Source organism: Lates calcarifer, linkage group LG17 (assembly GCF_001640805.2).
Source record: "Lates calcarifer isolate ASB-BC8 linkage group LG17, TLL_Latcal_v3, whole genome shotgun sequence".
NCBI classification, from domain to species: Eukaryota; Metazoa; Chordata; class Actinopteri; family Centropomidae; genus Lates; species Lates calcarifer.
The window spans coordinates 11,405,677-11,425,822 of record NC_066849.1 but is presented as its reverse complement, the minus strand read 5'-3'; the positions used below and the strand labels follow the sequence as shown (position 1 = coordinate 11,425,822).

Genomic DNA, 20,146 nt, shown 5'->3' with positions numbered 1-20,146 from the left:
CCAACTGATTGCATGTTCAGTCAGAAACATTGACAACCAGCAGGGTGACAAATTCAGAGTGTCTGATGCCCAGAGAGAAGGCAGGGGCCCGAGCCTTGTGAACCGTCACTTTCTCTGGATTGTAAGTTCCAGGACCAGGTTTCTTGGTGGCATCTCGGGGTAAGCTGTGTCGTCCCAGCATGGAAAATGCTGGCTGTCGGGGTAGATACACACCTGGGTCTGTACTGTTGTACCTGCAAGGCCCGGGCGTCTTAGCTAAATCCACAGATGGTCCGCCTGTGCTGTAACTACCTGATATTGTGTAGCTTGCGCTGGCTGGCTTGTTTGGGACTTGAGGGCCCATGAGTGGAGGGAGACAGTACTTATTAGGAGCAGGTACTGAGTCAATGCTGCGGTACTGTGTGCGAGAGCCCATTGTGTAGGACGGGGGTCTGCGCTGAAGGTTGCATGGTGGGGTTTTCTCTGGGCTGTATGCACCTGGTCCCGGCGTTTGGAATAGTTCATCTAGTGAAGAGAAAACGGTTGAATAATATAAACCATAAGCTCAACAACATATGGTAAAGTGCAGTTAGTGGGGCTGAGATTTTCAGTTGCAACAGCTGACACAGGCTCTCAAGTGGTTTTTGTTTAAGGGTTCATTCTTCAACTATAACAACTATGAATTAGGCTATAATTTGAAATTCTTTATAACTTACATTAGTATGTAAAGGAAAATATGCACAAAAATAAAATATTTGCCTATAATGGAGGAATAAGAACTTACTCTGTAATTTTGTTCTGCCCAACATGGAGTATGAGGGTGTCCCATCCTTTCCAAAGCGAGTGATTTTTGCATCAACACAGTACTGAGGCCCTGGACTGGAGTCAACGCTATACACTGCAGGGAATGTAAACGTTATTATAAATTCAATATAATGTCTCCTCTCTCTGTTTGGCTTGATCATGGAAAGGCCCCATGTTACACTGGCTAGAATGAAAGTAAACTGAGGTGACTAGAAAATAATGAGATATTGTCTCCCCCTAGTGGTTCTAATATGACATTACACCACTTTTGACAAACCACTCCAACTTCGTTTATGTGATGTAGTTGTGAGATTAAATTATTCTGCAGGTTTATTCTTGATTATCTCACTTAGCTATAGCCACATTTATAGCTTTGACTTCAAAGCTCTGAGCAGGACAGCAGCAAAACATTTATTTCCATTAAGAATAAATGATGAAAGTTTCCACTGTAGCATATCTAAAAATAAGAAAAAAGGGGTGACTCACATGTGTCACTCATCCTGCCATGGAAAGAATAGGCAGGGCTTGTTGGTTTGGTGAAGTCATGGCCAATAAATCCAATGGTTGGAGGAAGCCCATAGCGACCAGGACCTGGCCCTAGAGACAGGAGGAGAAATGTCACAAAGACGTAGGGCCTGCACACTTTCACAGTCTCACATACACATGTGCCATAAATTGCATTTGCAGCGTACAAGTGACACAGATTTGCACTACAGGAGATTTAAAGTGGCAACAGTTTTTCTTTAAAAATGGCTCCTATAATTTATGTATGCAGCTGGGGTCCAGCTGGGGTGTATTTAACCGCAATCTGTTATTTGACCATTTGATTCATAACAGAATGAGAAGGAAAACGGATCTGCTTCATCTTCATTCTGCTCTGAGACGCCTGTCAGTCAGTTAGCCTGGAGCTATTAGCAATTAAATGACTGAATCTGATTTTTGTCTGTTACGCACGCTGGGTCAGTCAACCAGCTATCAGAGCAGGACGGTGCTTCAGGCAGCGGCACACAACATCAAGACACAACCTATAGGGAGAAGAATTACATCAGCATACGAGCGTTCAGTGGCGTGTGCACAAGCAGAGCAAGAGGGAGCATTTTTCACAGAAAGGAGCGAGTCCTGGCAGGTCTGCTCTCTGAGAAATCCTCCACTCTGCTCAGATCAGTGCTCCCTTTGAAATGATAAGATAACCAAATGGCCAAACGTGACCAGCTGGAACACAGGTAATGATCAGGTCTTTACACAGGGTGTAAAATATTACACACATGGATTAATATAACAAATAAATGTTGTTTATAGGCTAAGACTTTATCTTCCATTGCTGAAGTTACCTTTTTCTCTTCCTGCAATTGCTGGATATTTTTTCTCCATTTGGCTCTTTGTAGAAGTGAAGGATACTTCAGGAGTCCCTCAGTGGTAGTAATACTATAGGAATATTCATACATATTAATCATAACTACAAGACACTGGCTAAGAAAATAATGATTGACCATTATAAAATCAAACCTTAAAGGTTGTGTTTTTTTGCACCTTACCACGGGCAATTCCTCCTTTCAGCCAGAACTGAGGCAGGCTGCATATTTGGAAATTCAAGCAGTCATCAGATGAGCGCCAGAGGTGCACCTCACTCTTTAATCCATGCCTGCCTTTGGTGGTCTTTCTTCAAATATCAAAGTGTTGTATGTCCAGGATCCAGCACCACCCATGCCTTGGCTGACACTGAAGCCCAGAACCCTGGATGATCCAGAATCAATCCCTAATTTCCTCTGAAACAATCAAGAAACCTGAGACCTATAATACACATCAAAGTGTCAACAGCAGAATGATAGGGTTTTATCTATCTGCCTGTCCGTCCTTTTGTCCAATTGCTCCATCTGCGGTGGCTCAGACAGGTGAATGGCCCTTCCTCCACAGAGGCAGATGTATAGGTGCACTCAGCTGCTACTTTAGGAACAATGTCATCACTCCGATTCACTCTCATGTAATGCTAGCTCCCACCCGCAAACCATGAAACCAAGATCCCCCTCTACCTCCTTTCTCTTTTCACTCTTTCTGCTCATCGCGCTGTGGAGACGCAATATCACTCTTCAGCCATGCATGCAGTTGCCACAGAGACTGCTGTGGACAGTTTGCTGCGGCCAGGTCCCCTGCACTGCTGGCTTATTGTCACAACAGGAACAAAGTTTTTCCATTCAGATTGGATGGGTAAATACCGTCCCAGCTCAGAGCTTTGAAGGGGGTAAAGTATATGTGAAGTTCCATAACCTTTACCTCCAATTTTTCTTTACTACTACCGACAGCACCAGTTCTCTGCTTACACTTCTTTACATTTATGAAAGTGGGAATGCAGAAAGAATTCATATTTGTTTCCTGGCATACACAGTACTGCTTTGACACTGCATACTGTATTGTATACATTTTTTAAAGCCCCACCACAGGTGCAGGGTCAGCCACAGTGCAACACACCTGGAGCAGTTACAGGACGACTGCCTCCATTTAGCAGGCCATACATCGCTTGAATTAAACTAGCAGCCCCATGGTTTCTTATTTTTAACTTGAGGTCAAACCAATTACCCAGATGCAGTTACAGTTTAGCCTCCTCTAATCCCAGTGATAATTTGTAGGTGGGATTTGAAGGTTTCGTTTAAAGGCCCGAGCTGCCAGTCACCAGAGGCCACAGTAACCGAGAGGGTTGACAAGTGACATGTGCAAGAAAACCAACATTAAACTTTAACAGGCTCTAACTCTCTCTCTCGCGTGCGCGTGGCTGCTGCTTTGGTAACCCAGAACTGTTGTTAGCAGCGAGACAAAAACATACGATGCACATCCAAACTTAGAGCTGTGTGCAGCGTGTGCAAACTGACAGACACATATACATGCTTTCTGTCTCTTAACACAGTAGTTTGCCAGGGGTCAGAGAGTCAGTTATCAAAGCAGAGTGCCTTCTGAAGCAGCAGGGTTGTAATACAGCTCACCGCTGACAGGAAATTATCTCCAGACTTAACTAGCCTTTCAAAGGAAATGGAGCAACACAGCCTTCATAAGCAACTGTAACAGAGCTTTTCTGCCAGTGGAGCAGTTACATGTTCTGTGCTGCATCTGCAGAGATGGCGCTGGTCTAAAAAAAAATTGCAGGGGTTAAGGTAATTCTTTCCTACAGTTATATTAAGCATAACAGGATGAGAGAAGAAAAAAAAAACAGAAAGAGGAAGTGTTGTAGCAAAGTGCAGAAGCCATGACTTCAAGTATTACTGATCAGACTCATGAGCAAGTCTTGTCTGCTCATTAACCACAGCGTAAATCCAACGCATTCAAAACCCTGGATTGTATACAAATTTTATTCTCATTTGTTTCAAAAAGCACAATATTTGATATGAATCGGGGCTACATTTAAAATCAAATTTGGTACATTTACAGAAATTTAAAACTTCATTCTTGATTTTTTTTTTAAGTTGATTGCTTCACAAATCAAAATTTAACAAAAAAACAACAAAAAAACACAATAGCTTATGAACTGTACAATCAAATCTCAAGGTAGGTAAGGTGAAAGGTGACTTGAGAGTAGATGATGTTCATGTCTTGGTACGATAGTTTCAGAAACAGTTGAGCTGTGGTGCGTCCAACACTGGTGCACCATTGGTCGAAAGACATGACTCTTGTAACTGTAAAGTCCATGGCTTGAGTCAGCCAGAGGCCTTTGTTGCATGTCAGTCCCTCCTTTCTCTATCTCTCCTCAAGTTTCCTGTCAATCTCTGCTGTGCTGTGTAATAAAGGCAAAATGCCCCAAAAAATCTCAAAAATGAAAAACATTTCAGCTTATGTTTCTGTAAAACATATGGTTAGCATATGTCTTCTTCCAGCAGGATACCAGCACAGGAATTTCATCAAACATTTCAATAATTGGGTTAAAGCTTGCTATGAAAGAAAAAAAAAATGCCTTTGATAGCACGTACTGTATCTCTTGTTTGAACTCAACGAACCACAAGGGCAAAACGTCGACCGTACGGGTGGGCAATTACAAAAAAATAAAAATGATATGACCTCTAGCTACAAATAAATACCACAGATAGAAAATATAACAAAATATTTTGCTTAAAGTCAGGTGTAATTACAAACATAAATACTTGATTATTTCTTCTAGTGATTATTAAGGCAGTACAGTGAATAACAAAGACGCTATGGTGCCTATTGGTGACTCGGAGTCTGCAGGAAGAAAAATAAAAGTCTGGAGGACTCTAACTTGATAACAATCATACACAGTCTCACGTCCAACCACACACACACACACACACACATATAAATGCATCCACTCTACCATTCAAAATGATCACACCTAATAACACACACTCACACTCTCATTCTCCAGACCCCACCATCTCTTCCGTTCAGGCTGAGCAAGTCCCAAGTCTCTCTTCTCTTTCCATTCACTAGCATATTCACAAATAATGTACAATTTGGAGGTGGGTATGGCTTCACTCTGTGAGGGTTTCTGTGGATGACAGAAAAACAAAACAAACTTTCACCACTAGATTATCATTAAAACTTCTCTCTCTGGACAATATAGATCTGCAATCACAACCTGTGGAGAGACGATGTTATTCAACTGTGCTACAGCAGCAAACAGCAGGTTCTATTATCTATCATTAACAAGGATCAAATGTACCTATGGGAAATTGACTACTACTTTTAAATAAGTCTACTTCCAACCCAATGTTGTTGCTATTGAGAGAGACTGCACCCCAGTTAATCCATCCCCCTAACAAGTATTTCCTGTGTGATTTGCTGTATACGTCATTGCTCTGTGCCATAGGCCTCCATTGTTTTGTTTTGTTTTTTCAAAAAATATTAAAAACACACAAATGAGTCACATTGTTGCTTGGTCCTTCATTAAGTTTAACATCAGCACTGTAGAGTCATTCCCACATAAACTATCCTGTGGCCATTTAACACTAAATAGAGCATTAAATGTGTATCCATCCACATCTGAAAATAGTTCCCAACAAATGCACTATTTACCCATGGTTGTGTATTGTAGTAACAAAAATCTAGAATAACATTATTATCTTCTTATCTTATCCTAGGCCAAGCTGGCCATAGATCCTCACACACGTTTTGATCTACATGGATCCCAAACTCAAACACATGAAACACTAGAACGATGCCAGAAATTCAGTATTCCAGAAAAACAAATACAAACGATGACACTGCTCATACCATCGCTCAGGGGTGTTTTTTGTGTCCAGTGTAGGTAGCTGAGTATCTGCTGGCACGAGCACCTTCTGTTCTACGTCCTCCCCACCTTCAGGAAGGTCAAAATGGTCCCCTCCATCTGCATCAGCAAGGAAAGGCTCGGAATCAGGGTCGTATTCATAGGAGTAGTAGGACACCTCTGCCATGGAGCCCTGTTCCTCTTCACCTGGAGAGATCGGGTTTGGGGTGACAAATACGGACACATTAAAGTGAATGTGGGTCTGTAGAGATACAGCCCTGAGAGCCATTAAATAGTTGATTACAGTATCTGATATGCAATGACAGCCTTGATTTAGTTGCTGAGGATTAAAGTGTTGGGAGACTTCATTTCCTGTACATCTTAAGGCCTTTGCAGCAATACCCCATCAATGACAGCAGGGGTCCTTCCATACTTTAAGTGTCATACAATCCCATAGCATGCTACTTCAAAATCACCTCTGGGTATGGTATGGCTTTATCAAATATTTGCTTTAGATTTGCACTTATTATGAGTCCCCTACAATCAGATTTGTGTCTTTAAAGCTACACATCAGACTTTATGGTGAGTTCTAACACTCACACACAAACAAAAACATTGTGTAAACATTTGGCTTTTAAAAGGGTCAATTTAAACATTACATGGCCACAAAGCATGCGCATATTGGTTAAAAAAAAAAAAAAAAAATCAGTTCTGGAAAAATCAAAAATCAGCTCAAATGAAGCCTGCAAGTCTATATATCCATTATACTGTATGTTGTCCTCTGGTACAAGTTCACTAATAAGACATGTCTGCACAGAGAAGCTAATTCCAGAGCTTCAGCCTCCTCCACAAAGTGTCAGTTCCTTGGCACAACCCACCTTCACCCATTACACTCTTGGTGCACTTAGCAGGCATGTCGTCAACATTTTAATGGTTTACAATGACAGTGTTTTTACAGTACTTATTCAATCTAATCACCCCCACAGTTATCATGTTGTAGGTGAGTCTGTGGGCGTATTTGCTTGTGTGAGCATGCAGTATGTGTGTAAATGTGTGTGCATATATATATATATATATATACACATACATACATACATACATATACACACACTACTGTGTGTGTGTGTGTGGGTGTGCAAGTGCATAACAGCATTCCTGTAGTGAGTGTGAAGCGTTAGCTTTTGTACTAAGGAGACCTTTGACTGAGAGCAGCTTTGTGAGCTGCAGCTACTGGGAGCTGCAGGCTGGGAAACAAGTCAGTGCAGGCTGTGCCACATCACACACATACACACACTTGTACACGTCTCAGACGTTCACACAGGTAGACTTTAATGTTATGAATCAGTAAATAGCTCACACATTACCACATGCAATCCATGCACATCCAAACACAGCATGTATGTAAGGCATACAAACTTCTGCAACTTGTGAATGACTGCAGTGCCTTTTTATGTTTTCATTGCCAAATGTAACACAGCTACATCCTCCCTCCACACACAGCCAAACATCCTATCAGGAATTCTCTGGCTCCCTCTCTGGAAGTGGCAGCTGATCTAAGCTCATGGCACAGCAACAATCGAGCCTGCAGTGTGAAACCTATCCACCTATTTATCACACCGATTGTAGACATGATGTGGTGGCAGGGGAATGTGCTGCCACACACCCCACCTACGTCTCTACTTTCCTCTCCTCATCCCTTCTCCCTTTTGACCTTGCGCTTTTTTTCTCTTTCCTCTTTCATCTCGTCTCTCGGTCATCCCTCTTTCACTGTCTGTCTCCCCTTTCTTTTTTCATTTTTACACCCCCCACACATCTTTCATCTCTTTGTTTCTCACTCTTTCTTCTTCCTGCACTTTTGAACTCCCATTCTCCACATTATTAAAAAACCCTCACACAAACACATGCACATTTTATTTAAAAATAACAATTGATATACCACCTATGTGTGCACATTTGCACATGCCAATATTAGGCACCATTAAGCCTGAAACCTCCAATCTCTACATTTGCATTTAGCTGACACAGAAGCTCAGACTGAGCTATAACAGATGCAAAGGCAGATTAGATTCCTAGAAAAATCAAAGCTGTAGCATCTAGACGGCAGATGTAACATACTTCAGACTCTTTCCAGCAAGTGCATAATAAAGACAACTGTCAAGTAAAGAAGTAAACACAGTTGGCCTCAGCAGGCAGATGGAGGGAAGGTTGGAGAGCAAGACATAGCAAATAACAAGAAGAGTGTATGGGAGAGATGGGAGGTAATGCAAAGCTGTGTATAGTATAAGCAGGAAAAGGTGTGGTAGATGAAGTTACCTGTGTGTACAGGCACCGAGGGCTGCTCAATTTCCTGGCTTGCTGCTGGTTGCCCGTTCTCCACCGTGGTCTCCACTGGAAATACAAACACACACACATGTTTGATTATTCGCATTTATGTGGCTGCCACGGCATTTAAAAGAAAAAAAAAGTAATGAATTAAACAGAGTTTCAGTGTTGCATAATCTAAATACTGCCCAGAAGCATTATCCACCCCACTGAGCAACACTTCTTGGCAAAACAATGATGTACACTCTGTCTCAACAGAAGCCCGCATTTAAATCTTTCCAAAAATAGCAGGGGCCAAACCATGGCCACGGGGGCCATGTGTGGAAACAAATTATATCTTTTTCCTTTTCAAAACGGGGGAAATGGTGGCATGAATGTCCCCCACACAACCATACACAAACAAACAAGGCCAGGGAGCGCTAAACAAAAATACGATTCTTTTGATAATCTACACAGCACGAACCACTTGGCACAAACTAAGGTCTTTTCCCACCAAAGTTTTGTCTATGCCTTTTCCCAATCCGCTCCACGACATGAAGGCTCCTTTGTTGTTGGGCTGTGCGTCGGAAAGGAATGTGACAAGGATTTCAAAGGGCTGGACAAAAGCACTCTGTCATTTGGACAGAGCCCTGTAATACAGCAGTGAGGGAGAGAGGGTGGGAGTTGGGGGGTTGCAGCGGGTAGCGCTCCTCAGAAAACTCATCTAGTAATCAGCTCAACACCTGAACAGCTGTTTCCACGGCTCAGGTTGTAGCGCACACACAGATGAACATACACATGAGCAGACATACATACATGCACAAGGGACATGCATATGATTGCTTACTGGTCTATGGCAGTAAAGCTAAGTCAGACAACTGTATCCAGTAAAATACATAAGGTGACAAATGTTCCAAACAGCACACACTCACACAATATGTGTGTTATTGTTTCTAAAGGGAAGAAAAGTTTTGAAATATGCTGTCAGCACTTACAGCACACATAGAGTGACTTGCCTAAACCTCTAAATTTCAATACAACTGAATTCATTCATTCAGCTGATGTTCATGTTCTGTTCATGTTAGCTAATTTCCTGTTTTGTTTTGCCCTGACCGAGCACTAGTGTGTGATGTATCCATCCTGCCAGAGCCAATTTTAGTGGACCTGGAAGCTGCCATATTGATTGCCAGCAGCAGTTAGGTTTTTCACATTGATCAACTTGTACTGCTGCTCTTCCTCATTTGCCATCATTTTCCTGACACTGATGTAGCTAGATAGATCAATTAAAGGATCAATATGTAGGATTTAGTGACATCTAGGGGTGAGTGTTCAGATTGCAACCAACTGAATACGCCTCCCCTCACTCCTCCCTCTCCTATGAGTGTAGAAGAAACTATGGTGCCCTTCAGGTGACATAAAAACATGAAGGGCCTTCTTTAGAGCCAGTGTGTGTTTTGTCCATTCTGGCTACTATAGAAACATGGCGATGCAACATGGTGGGCACTGTGGAAGAGGAAGATAGAAGTAAGAATTTAGGTGATGTCAGGTGTTGTGTGATGAGAGAGGTCTTACTGTGAGGACACTGGGACAGTGGAACCTGCTTGATGCGTGTCCCATTTCGACAAGCAAACACCTCCATCTGACACTGGTTCTGGTAGAGCTGCCCATCCGACCCACAAACTGGCTCCCCATCATAACCGCAGTCCCTGTAGCAAGTGCAACGCTCAAACTGCTCCTCCTCCAGACAGCCAAACACATTGTTGCATTGGTTTGCCTGCACAAAACCTGCACAAAAGAAAACCCAAAAGAATTCAGAGACTAAAGGAAATGGGGTGTCAGTGTATCTCTGAAGACGCGGAAGAAATCTTACCTATCCACTGATTGGTTGAACTCTCCACTTCATTGCAAGTAGGTCCATCACACAGCTCCCGTGCTAGCGGACTGCTCTCGCTAACGTTGTAGAACCGGGTGGCCTCGAAGGCTGCACAACAAGCACGAGATCCACACCAGCGCGTTCACACATCCACACACACAAAACAATGATGACGCTCACCATAACTAGGTCATAAACTTAAAAAAAAAAATCCAATTTCCACAAAAAAGAGGCCACTTCATAAATCACGGTGAGTTAGACGTTTTTCCTGCTCTGTAACTCTTTAAAGAGCAGTACTTAAAATATTCATCAGAGGCACACCTGGTTCATAGTAGTCATAGATCTTGACCGGAACAGGCGCTGTCTTGCCCACAATGTATTCCCTCACAGCTTGAAAGGCCACACACGTCATACACTGGCTGGGAATCTAAAAAGGAGTGGCAAACACATAAAGAAAATACTTTGAAAAAACCAGAAACACATGCAGATGGAGACAGATGCTAATATGGACATTAAAACACTCTTACCAACACTCAAAATACTCCCCTACCCTGTGGTGGTGAGTAACTTTCTCCTCATCCACCAACACCCCTGGCTGACACAGCAATGAGGAAACTGGATTAAACTTACCTCATCAAAATAGAACAACACTTTTCTGCCACTCAGCTCATATCTCTTCAGACCCACTCTCTTATCCATCAGCAGCTGTTGAGGAAGACACAAGTAAACAAGGATGAGTTTTTCAGAAAATACACAAACAGAACTGGACTGGACAGAACAGAACTGCGAGCAAATCTGCTGTGTTGAGTCGCACTTGAAGACTTTAATCTGCTTTAGTCCTGGAATTAGTTTGGAATATTGGAGTGTGTGTGACATTAATTTCCTTGGTGAAGCTGTGTAGTGGATTTTTTTTTTTTATATATATATACTGTCAATATTTACAGTCTCTACCTTTAACTAGTGAAAACCTAGTGTAACAAGTGTAACCAACTGAACATGTAACATGCCAGCATCTTTATTTTTTAATGAGAGGTGTTGATGTTTTTTAGCATAACTTTATGAATATATAAATGGCATGGACAAAATAATAGAAACACCAGATGAATCAAGATCAACAGCACCACAAACTGCAGCCTTCAAAAGGACCATGAAATTGATAGAACACCCCTCTCTAAAACATTTTCAACAAAAACTGACCATTGTAACCTTCATGAAGGTAGTATTTATGGCAGCACCTCTCTATTCGACTGCATTACTTTTAGCTAGGTGTACCTAATAAACTGCCAGCTGACTTTACGTGGTGGCCGTGGACATGAACATGAACACTAATCAGCACCACAGCGGACTGGACAGCTCCACCTCATGCTAATCAGGGTTTACTACTCATAGAGGATTGAATATTAAGTGTTAAATACATAACAAAAACCCTGGGTTAACTAAAGTGGCCCTAATGGTGCCACAAAGCATTTGGACATGTTGATATTGAAGAGCATCCCATTTTCAACAGTCCTGTATCTCAGCTGTCATAAATCCTTTAACCAGTGTACTTCTCGTTGCCTACATGTACAGTTCATTATTGAAGTGTATTTACACATACTAGGTTGTACAGTGTCCTTACCACTCTGTCCGCATGGTCTGCATTTGAATGTGCTCTGTGAGCCACAACTGGAATGTGAACCATATGCACTCAACCACGACATGACAGCCAGGGTGGAAAATGTACAGGTCACCATTCATGGACTTGGCTTGGCTTACTGTATATTAACTGAAATCAACAAGGGATTGTAACTTTCTTCTGGGATCATCTGAACAGAGTTTTATACTAACTTAGTTCCTGGTATTTTGTGAACCTTGTGAACTAAATGTACAGTCGGGTCACACATGCTTGGACATTTCTAGTAAATATGATTGTATGAATAAGTAATGAGGAAGCCGTTTACTGCAAATTTAAGTGTGTCCATAGAGAGCCAGCAGAGTTAATTCCCCCCACTGGGGGATTTTACATTCTGTCAAAGGTGGCAGCCTTTGGACAGCAGGGGTTTATGAGGTGCTCAGCCTGAGCTGGCGCCACCGGGAGACACACACACACACACACACACACACACACATACTCTCTCTCTCTCTCTCAAACACACACACACACTATACAATTGGTCTCTGTTTACAAAAGCATTGTTTGTCTATCTAGCAACTAAAAATTGCCAATGAACTCCCATAGCTCAAATGTTATAGCCACAGTGTGTTCTGGGTTGTTAAACAAAGCTCATTATATTGGGTGATAAGAGGCCATGGCTGCGGTAGCTCCTAGTCAGTCACCGGACTAATCATTCATGACTACAGCATCCATGAAAGCAACTAGACATGACTGTAGAAGCCAAGCTTGCCACAATAAATTGAGGAATGTAAGTGGCAGTCGGGCAGGCAGCAGTAAAACTCCAAGGGAGGCCAGCAGGGGTGTAAACTGAGCTTGTTAGCCACTACAACTCAGGTCAGCCTCAAATGACACACTCCCGGCAGTATATGTGTGCATGTATGTGTGCGCGTTTAACATCTCCCCAGGTAGCCAGAGAGGTGGCTCTTTTAGAGGTGGAAGCCTGCAGACTAAGGCCCTATAACTGTCTAGTAATGAGGGACAAACTCCTGATGGGTGGCTGGGGAGCTGACCTGGATCCAGCCCTTAAATTTACCTTTATTTTTTTCCTCACTCTCCATCAGTGTAGCCGTTTCTAAATTCACCCATATATCCTACTAATGTTACTCCTTGGATTCAGTCCTGTTTATTACAGTATCTCTGTCTCTTTCCTCTGTCCTTTGAAAAATTTTCCAGTCTGTACCTCATGAGGCCCAGTGATGTGAGTGTGTGTTTGGTCTTGTAGGCCCAGAGAGGCCTGGTGACCTCTGACCCTGAGACACTGTAACTCCAAAAAGGCCTGAGCTGACTGGTCTTTCTCTCATCATACCCGAAAAAAAAAAAAAAAAAACACCATACCCTCATCTTAATGACCGCTCTTGTGACTGTGGCTGTTTCAAACACATTTACGCGCATACAGACATATGATATACTTTCACATTTCCCATGTACAAAACACACAGAGGACCTGTCCCTATTTAAAGGAATTCTTGAGGAGCTGTTCTGAACAACAACTTTAAACAACAATGAAGGGAATGTCTGGTAAACACTTGACTTCTTCCTGCTTGACAAATATTTACATCAAAACACCTTCCACTGCAGCATGGGAATAATGCCCATATCCAAAGTATGTGTGTGTTTGTCTAGGGAGGCATCCTGTGTGGGTGTGAACATGTGCACGTGAGTCTGGAGCCTCCAAAGGAAACAGGAGGAGTCAGATAAATTCCATGACATACTGCTTTTCATCAAATGGCCTCCAGATGTGGATGCATCTGTCTTTCTTTCTACCTGTCTTTCAGTTTGGCCACTTAACTGACTACCTGCACTGCCTATCTAGAAATCTTTGAGCCAGTACGACCAACAACAATGGCCAGTGGTCGTGTATGTTCACAATGATGTACAGTCTCTAAACCTTGTTCAATGTGTGTGCTTGAATGTTAATGTGATATCCTACCCTTTCTAGACTTTCAACATCTGCTCGGAAACCGGAGATCATGGGAACTTCTATGACGGCCATGTTGGACGAGCCTGGATGGAGCCACCTAGAGAGTCAGGGTCAGGATGAAGATAAGGTGTTGTGAGCAGCAGAGTTGTGCACACAGGCCAGCTTCTTTAATTGTACACAGTGTGTGTGTGTTCTACCTGGCGCAAACTTCTAGGGAGATATGGAAGTCCATTTTGTCCTGGTGGGCTGCCGGGTCATCGTCATCGATGGGTGCCCGACGTTTCCGGCTGAGCTCAGAGCGGTTGTCAGCACGGCTCCGGGTGCGTGAGGAAGGATGGCGGGAAGACGAGGAGGAGGGGGGGGGCTGCAGGTGTCGCTCCTGAAAAGGCTCTTTCAGGTCAACTTTGAGCTGGAAGGCTGGCTTGGACACTGGGTCAGGTACGTTGTAAGACACATCGAATCTACAGACACACAGAGAGCAGTGGGAGTGTTTGAAAATGTTATCCACAAAAACAAGACTTTAAATGCTTAAATAAAACAGTCTGACTGAACTGAAAGGGAAAAAAGGAAAGCTGGCCAGGCTTTTGTAATATTGGTACTCAGCTATGAAATTAGATCTTCATAAACATTCACTTTGTCAGGACTGTCATATGCCTAATGAAATGACATTCACTTTCACTGCCTTGGTGGTTCTGTGGTTTGGAATCCCTCATATGGTGAAATTATTTTAGCTATGGTAGTGGTATGGCTCTAGGGATGGCACATTCAGTCTGTCAGAGAGTCTGCTGGTTCACACTCAAACATTTCAACAACTGCTGTATTTGATGAATTGCCATGAAATTGTGTACAGTCATTCATGGTCCCCAGCCTCATTCCCAAACTTTTCCTTAAGCATCACCAACAGATTGACATGCTTGACTTTTAGTGAAATATCTCAACAACTATCCAATGTATTGCCATTAAATGTGGCTCAGACATTCATGGTTCCCAGAGGATGAATCCTCCTGACTTTTCCTCTAATGCCACCACAAGGTTTACATTTGTGGTTCTGAGTAAGATTATGATTACAACATTAGGTCTTGAACTGGTATTCCCAAATATTCACTTTACACCGGTTGAGCTTTACTTTTTCCTGTGAGGATAGGAACCAATTACAAGCAAACACCCTGTGTAGTCCTGGTATAGAGGCACAGAGCTAGTGGTTTGTCACAATGCTTGCTATCAAAGCAGGTCTTCACTGGTTTGCCAAATACTTGGTATGTGTTTGCAGAAGTTATTTTGTAAAAAAAAAAAAAAAAATGGTATGAAGAAACAAAATTAATTAAATAACTTTCTGACAGCTATATGAAAGACATAAGTTTTGGCATCAAAGATTGGCAACAAACTACTTAGAGTTCAAATATTTAGGACCTCCGGCTTTGAAAAGACTAGAAAAGCAGGGGAAAAAAGACTTAGGCAGCACTTTAAAGCATAAACCACAAATCATATTCTGGACACAAGACAAGCATTCAGCAGACTACTATTTCAGCCTGAGGACAACTCACTGCTTTGACGCTCTTTTTAATTTCACAGATTATTTTTGCCAGAACTGTACAAATTCGAAATAAATTATCCACTGTGATTTGAGACCTTTGCAAATCGACTAAATAATAATCCTGAGGCACAGGACGTATACTCATCACATACAGTATGTCTACAAATACATACACAGGCAGGTCTCTTTGATAGCACCGCTCTTGTATTTCATTAGAGCCCAGGTGCTGCTGGCCCGAGGGGCTGTCAGAGAGGTGTGTGTTGATGCACGAAGAGGTGTGGATGGAGGGAAAAAGGAGAGGGAGAGAGGTGTGAAGAAAGGAATTGTGTGTTTGTGTGTGAGAAACTTGTTGAGGAGAACGAATTGGAAGACGTTTCAGGTGCTGCATAGTAGAGCACAGCATCCACTGCTCTTGTCTGGCTCTGCCTCAATCAAATCAAGTCGTATCTCACATATACATGTTTCCGAAAGCAGGACTGTAAACATCCAACTTTGATCATGATTGCTTTTTCATTTGTGCCTTGTTTGATCTTAATGCAGAGAAACATTTAAACGTGGACGATAAGAGGAGAGGACAGAATATCATCCAACAAAGAGGAAAAATGGCTCCTAGAGTTTACATGAAAGGGGTTTTTGTTTGTCTCTGACAAGGTAGAAGTAAACAGCATCCTGTCCAGGGGACCACAGGAATCAACAGGAATGATCAACACATTCCAAAACAACTGGCTAAACTCTACCAGATTACTCCAATTTACAGGGAAGGAATTTGGGCATTATGGGGTGACGGCAACTGACTCTCCCCTGCCGGGAGATTTTTGCCGTGAGCAAGTGAAGCAAGCATAGCATTACAGATTCTTGTTGGTCAGTGTTCAAGACTGTAAATGTGTCTGTTTGTGTAAGCTTGTGTGTGTAGCACTACAATACCTGCATGAGACAGCAGCCTTCTCCTTTAGCGCTCACAAAAAGGCCTGTGGGGATACTGGGGATCTGGAAAAAAAACAGAGGGACAGAAGAAAGAGAAGAAACAAAGAGAGTCAGAGGGGGCAAGGAGAGGTGAGTGAGTCATTTATCAAGTGAATGAATGCTGTAGGCTGCTGCACTGCCACTAGTGGTTCCCTGGCTACTAACCAGCAGGGCTTAATTGCCCCCAATTAAGCTGACACCACTAATCACAGCAGAGGAACATGCCTAGCAGACAGCACATACTGCACTATCACCTGAACCACTCCAGCTTGTGGAGCACTTCTACACACGTGCGCGCACACACACACGCTGACCTAGCGCCACGGTGCCCTGGCCAAAGGTAGTTCGTGCCCACACTGTCAAGTTTGTAATGTGTGGGTAAATAGGCCAATAAAACACAGCTATTAAATCAACAGACCAACTAGGTGCTTTTGGGAAATCCAGCCCCAGTTAAGCCTGGTTTGGTTTGGCAGCATGAAAAGGTTCTGGCTACTAAACAGCCGGACATGGAAACACAGAGATTAATGTTCAGTGCCAGAGTGTGGCTCTGGTACGTAGTTGCTCATCAATCACTGTAATCAGGAGGGAAAAGTTTCTAAATTGCGTTAAAGTGCAGGTACCTCTCAGAGGTACTGGCAATCATTAGTGGAACTGACGATTAATGTTGATAAAGTGCTGTCAACCTAGACAAATAATGTGAGGTGGAGCCTCATCTGCATATGAAAACACTGAGGACCACCATGGAGTTATACTATTCACTGTTTCCTTGGATGTGATTACCTTGGCACTCTGGAGGAGTTTCTTGTTGTCCCTGTTGAGTTCAAAGGTCTCCTGGAAGTCGAGGTTGGTGGAGGCCAGTGAGATGGTGAGGTTGACTCCTCCCACGTAGGACAGGATGGCGTACTCCGACAGAGCCTGCAGAGCCACACACGTGTCCTGGCACAGAGGGGTTTGAGAGTAAGTCATTTTTACGTTGACGTTGCTACAAGCGCTTGATCGCAAAAGAAAGGAGAAGCCAGAGAAACAGGGCTACCTGTGTGGAGGAGAAGCCGCCCAAGGCATTCCTCTGCTGGGAGAGCCATTTGACCACAGGCAAGGCAGAAGCCACATCCCCCAGGAGGGTGTAGGTCAGAAGACCGTAGGCTGTCATCTCTACCTCTGCTGACACCACTGGGAAAAAACAAGAACTGATTCTTACTTGGATTCTGCATTTTATTTGAGAGAGTTAAAACTGGCATCAGACATTTCCAATAGGGAGGTAATATTAATGCCAGTATACCTGACTGAGAGAGGCCATCGCTGAAGCCCATAAAAGTGTCCTCATCTGTCATAGTGCTGCCGGTCAGGCTCCAGTGGGTGAGTCCATCTGCAGAGACAAACAAAGTGAGAAAAAGACAGAGAAGGTGCATCCTGTATCATATGACTCATTGTATCAGTATCCTAATTGTCTGAATCTTTCAGCAACTATACAACCAAGCCCTGTGCCTTCATTGTACAGGTCAAAATAAAACAACTGTGATCGAGTCAGAGCATTTTTATGTTCCCCTCAACTCAGTCACATCTGCAAAAAACTTGCAGAAAGATTCAGTCAAAAGGAAGAGGAGGAAATGGCCAAAGGAAACCAACAGCAAGATAAGAAGAAGAAAGGGAAAGGGAGGAGTGGATTGAGCTACTGCTGAGGACTACAGCAGCTACTGTTCTTTCACAACTGTTTCTGTCCTATATCTTCTGTCTGACTGCTTCTCTAACTGCGAGCAGCCTCAGAGCGGGAGACTGTTACAAAGACGTGATAAAAGAAATAAGCCATATATTTCAGCATTTCAGTAAATTCTCACTATGATTTTTGTTATAGTGCATTAGTCTTGTTGTTGCAGACCACTTTCATTCAACATCTGGTCTCTGCTTGTCACCTGTTTATACATCTGTTGTCCAGTACTTAGCTCTGAATGAACAAGCCTCCAGTGACTTGTTAATCACGTTGCTCACAGTGATGAGCGTGGCAGTACCTTGAGTGATGGCCATGTGGTTGAGGCGGCGCAAGGCCAGCGGTGCGTAAGGGCTGCGCAGCAGAGCCAAGGCGTATGCAGACAGGGCCGTGGTGTACGGGTCATCCGCAGAGTAGGTGTTGCTCTCCAGGAAATCCTTGGCTTTGGCCACCGCCACCTTCTCCTCCTGGATCAGACGGGACAGCGTGCAAGACAAACACAGATGAACATGTGGTAGCGGTAATGATCAACAGCTTTTAAGATGTGTTTAAGATGGACTTTGCGAAACAGAATTTTCTGTTGTAACATTTTGGGAAACTTACACTTTCTGTACTGTCATATTAGTGGCATATTTACAAGATAAGGACTATTTTTAAATGCCAGCACACAGACTAAAATGTACTAATTTTGAGCAGGTTGTTGATAGAAGCTGTGCTGCAATGCAAGACAGCTGAAATAAAGCAGTGACACTCAGCTGATAAAACTGAAAATTGTGGCTTAGGCTCCGTGGGTAGAGCAAAAGAAGCAGAAGTAACAAAATCTTTTAAAAATCATTTGTATTTGTATCAGTTTCCCCTCTAAAACTGTCAAAAAATGATATGCTAACTAACATATTAATAATATCATGACAAAATCTATAGTTTATGGTATAAGTAAATTAGAAGATACGGTGTCTTTCAGTTTTTACAGTTGTGAATTTTTCCTTTTATTATATTCTGTCTTATCTGCTGTGGCAATCTTAATTTCCCCACAGGACTCAGCAGATATGCTGCATGACGTAACCTTTGGCATTCCTTTTCCAATGAACACACTGGTGCACACACACACACACACGCACATCACCATCATCTCTGTCAACTGTTTAGGAGCTGCCCTGTCCAAACTCACAAGCCTCCCTTCTGCTCACATACAGTTATTGAATAAACATTCATTTTGGCCATTAAAAAGTTGAGAGTTGACTTTCATCTCGTGCAGATGTGACCTTCCCTCCCATCCATGAGATGATAGGCCTCCAGAGCCACTCACTGTAATTGCAGCAGTCATCTTTTAATTAAATGAAATTGGAAGGGGGATGGAGAGTCTGCTTTGATGTGAGGGATACCTTTTCAGTTTTTTTTTTTATCAGTTGTAAAAGGACAGACTCTCAGAAGAAGCCCTTTGGGATAGATAGCAGGGGAAACGAGGAGAGACAGATGGATGGAGAAGAGCCAGGGAGAGGAAATGCTAAATAAAGAGTCAACTATGTGGACAAATGGAGAGTAAAGATAAAAAAACAATCACATGTTTAACAGCTTTATGTTACAGGAATTTTCCAATACAAGCTAAGGACAGTCCAAGCAGAGTTTCATTGTAACTCTTTCTTTTCCATGTCTTTTAGCAACTGAGCAACACAAATGGTGAAAATAAATTATTAAGGATGGCTATTAGTAGGACAGTGAAGAAAAATCAAGCCTGACAACAGAAGAAAAGTAGAGCAACGAGGGAAAAAGCAGAAAGGATAAAGAAAGGAATGCAAGCTATCTGTCTGTCAGGGGACTCAAATGTCTCCACACGTCAGCCTAAATCTTTTAATGTAGTCCAAAATGTGATTAGATATTCGATTAGAAGCACTGGGGCATAACAAATATGAGTAGGCTGACTGCCAGCACATCCATCTTCACAACTATCAGGAATGCAGTGATACGTCCACACACGACCCAGGCTGGAGGGATGGGCTACAGGAGTGAGTAGTTAAAGTGGAACAGGTAGCTCCTGACGATTAAAAGACTTTCTCCTTTTAACCCACTGAAATTGTAATTTTGAATTTAACAGCACTGCATCCAGCGTGTCGACAACATATACAGCAATGTGGAACATTCTAACTTGTTTTTTTTTTCCCAGTGGGTTTAAGTAGCACCACCGAAAGATGAACTCTGAGGAGTG

The 20,146-nt window shown here is 42.8% G+C and overlaps 2 protein-coding genes across 2 annotated transcripts in view; both read right to left on the bottom strand.

Annotated features, from left to right (window-relative positions):
• Nucleotides 1-10: 10 nt before the first annotated feature.
• On the bottom strand, nucleotides 11-3,295 carry odf3l2b (outer dense fiber of sperm tails 3-like 2b). Its single transcript, XM_051077239.1, has 4 exons — nucleotides 3,250-3,295; nucleotides 1,270-1,380; nucleotides 764-877; nucleotides 11-504 (listed from the first exon to the last, which is right to left on the bottom strand). The coding sequence occupies exons 1-4, from the start codon at nucleotides 3,293-3,295 to the stop codon at nucleotides 17-19; spliced, it is 759 nt and encodes a 252-aa protein (XP_050933196.1). The 3' UTR covers nucleotides 11-16.
• An 808-nt stretch (nucleotides 3,296-4,103) lies between these two features.
• cpamd8 (C3 and PZP like alpha-2-macroglobulin domain containing 8) overlaps nucleotides 4,104-20,146 on the bottom strand; it is a 40,843-nt gene continuing 24,800 nt past the window's right edge. The window contains exons 31-44 of the mRNA XM_018673443.2: nucleotides 18,245-18,410; nucleotides 17,518-17,604; nucleotides 17,272-17,408; nucleotides 17,019-17,174; nucleotides 16,195-16,262; nucleotides 13,939-14,202; nucleotides 13,751-13,838; nucleotides 10,797-10,871; nucleotides 10,488-10,593; nucleotides 10,164-10,274; nucleotides 9,866-10,078; nucleotides 8,306-8,380; nucleotides 5,998-6,199; nucleotides 4,104-5,272 (exon numbers count right to left, since the gene is read on the bottom strand). Of these exons, the coding sequence (XP_018528959.1) occupies nucleotide 5,272; nucleotides 5,998-6,199; nucleotides 8,306-8,380; nucleotides 9,866-10,078; nucleotides 10,164-10,274; nucleotides 10,488-10,593; nucleotides 10,797-10,871; nucleotides 13,751-13,838; nucleotides 13,939-14,202; nucleotides 16,195-16,262; nucleotides 17,019-17,174; nucleotides 17,272-17,408; nucleotides 17,518-17,604; nucleotides 18,245-18,410 (1,749 nt within the window). The 3' untranslated portion in view covers nucleotides 4,104-5,271. The remainder of the gene's footprint in view (nucleotides 5,273-5,997; nucleotides 6,200-8,305; nucleotides 8,381-9,865; nucleotides 10,079-10,163; nucleotides 10,275-10,487; nucleotides 10,594-10,796; nucleotides 10,872-13,750; nucleotides 13,839-13,938; nucleotides 14,203-16,194; nucleotides 16,263-17,018; nucleotides 17,175-17,271; nucleotides 17,409-17,517; nucleotides 17,605-18,244; nucleotides 18,411-20,146) is intronic.

Coding starts and splice junctions, on each gene's coding strand:
- odf3l2b (XM_051077239.1), bottom strand. CDS start 3,295: ATGTATGGCCTGCTAAATGGAGGCAGTCGTCCTGTAACTGCTCCAG. Junction 1,381..3,249: donor TCGTCCTGTAACTGCTCCAG/GTGTGTTGCACT, acceptor TCCTGTCTCTAG/GGCCAGGTCCTGGTCGCTAT. Junction 505..763: donor GGGCAGAACAAAATTACAGA/GTAAGTTCTTAT, acceptor TCTCTTCACTAG/ATGAACTATTCCAAACGCCG.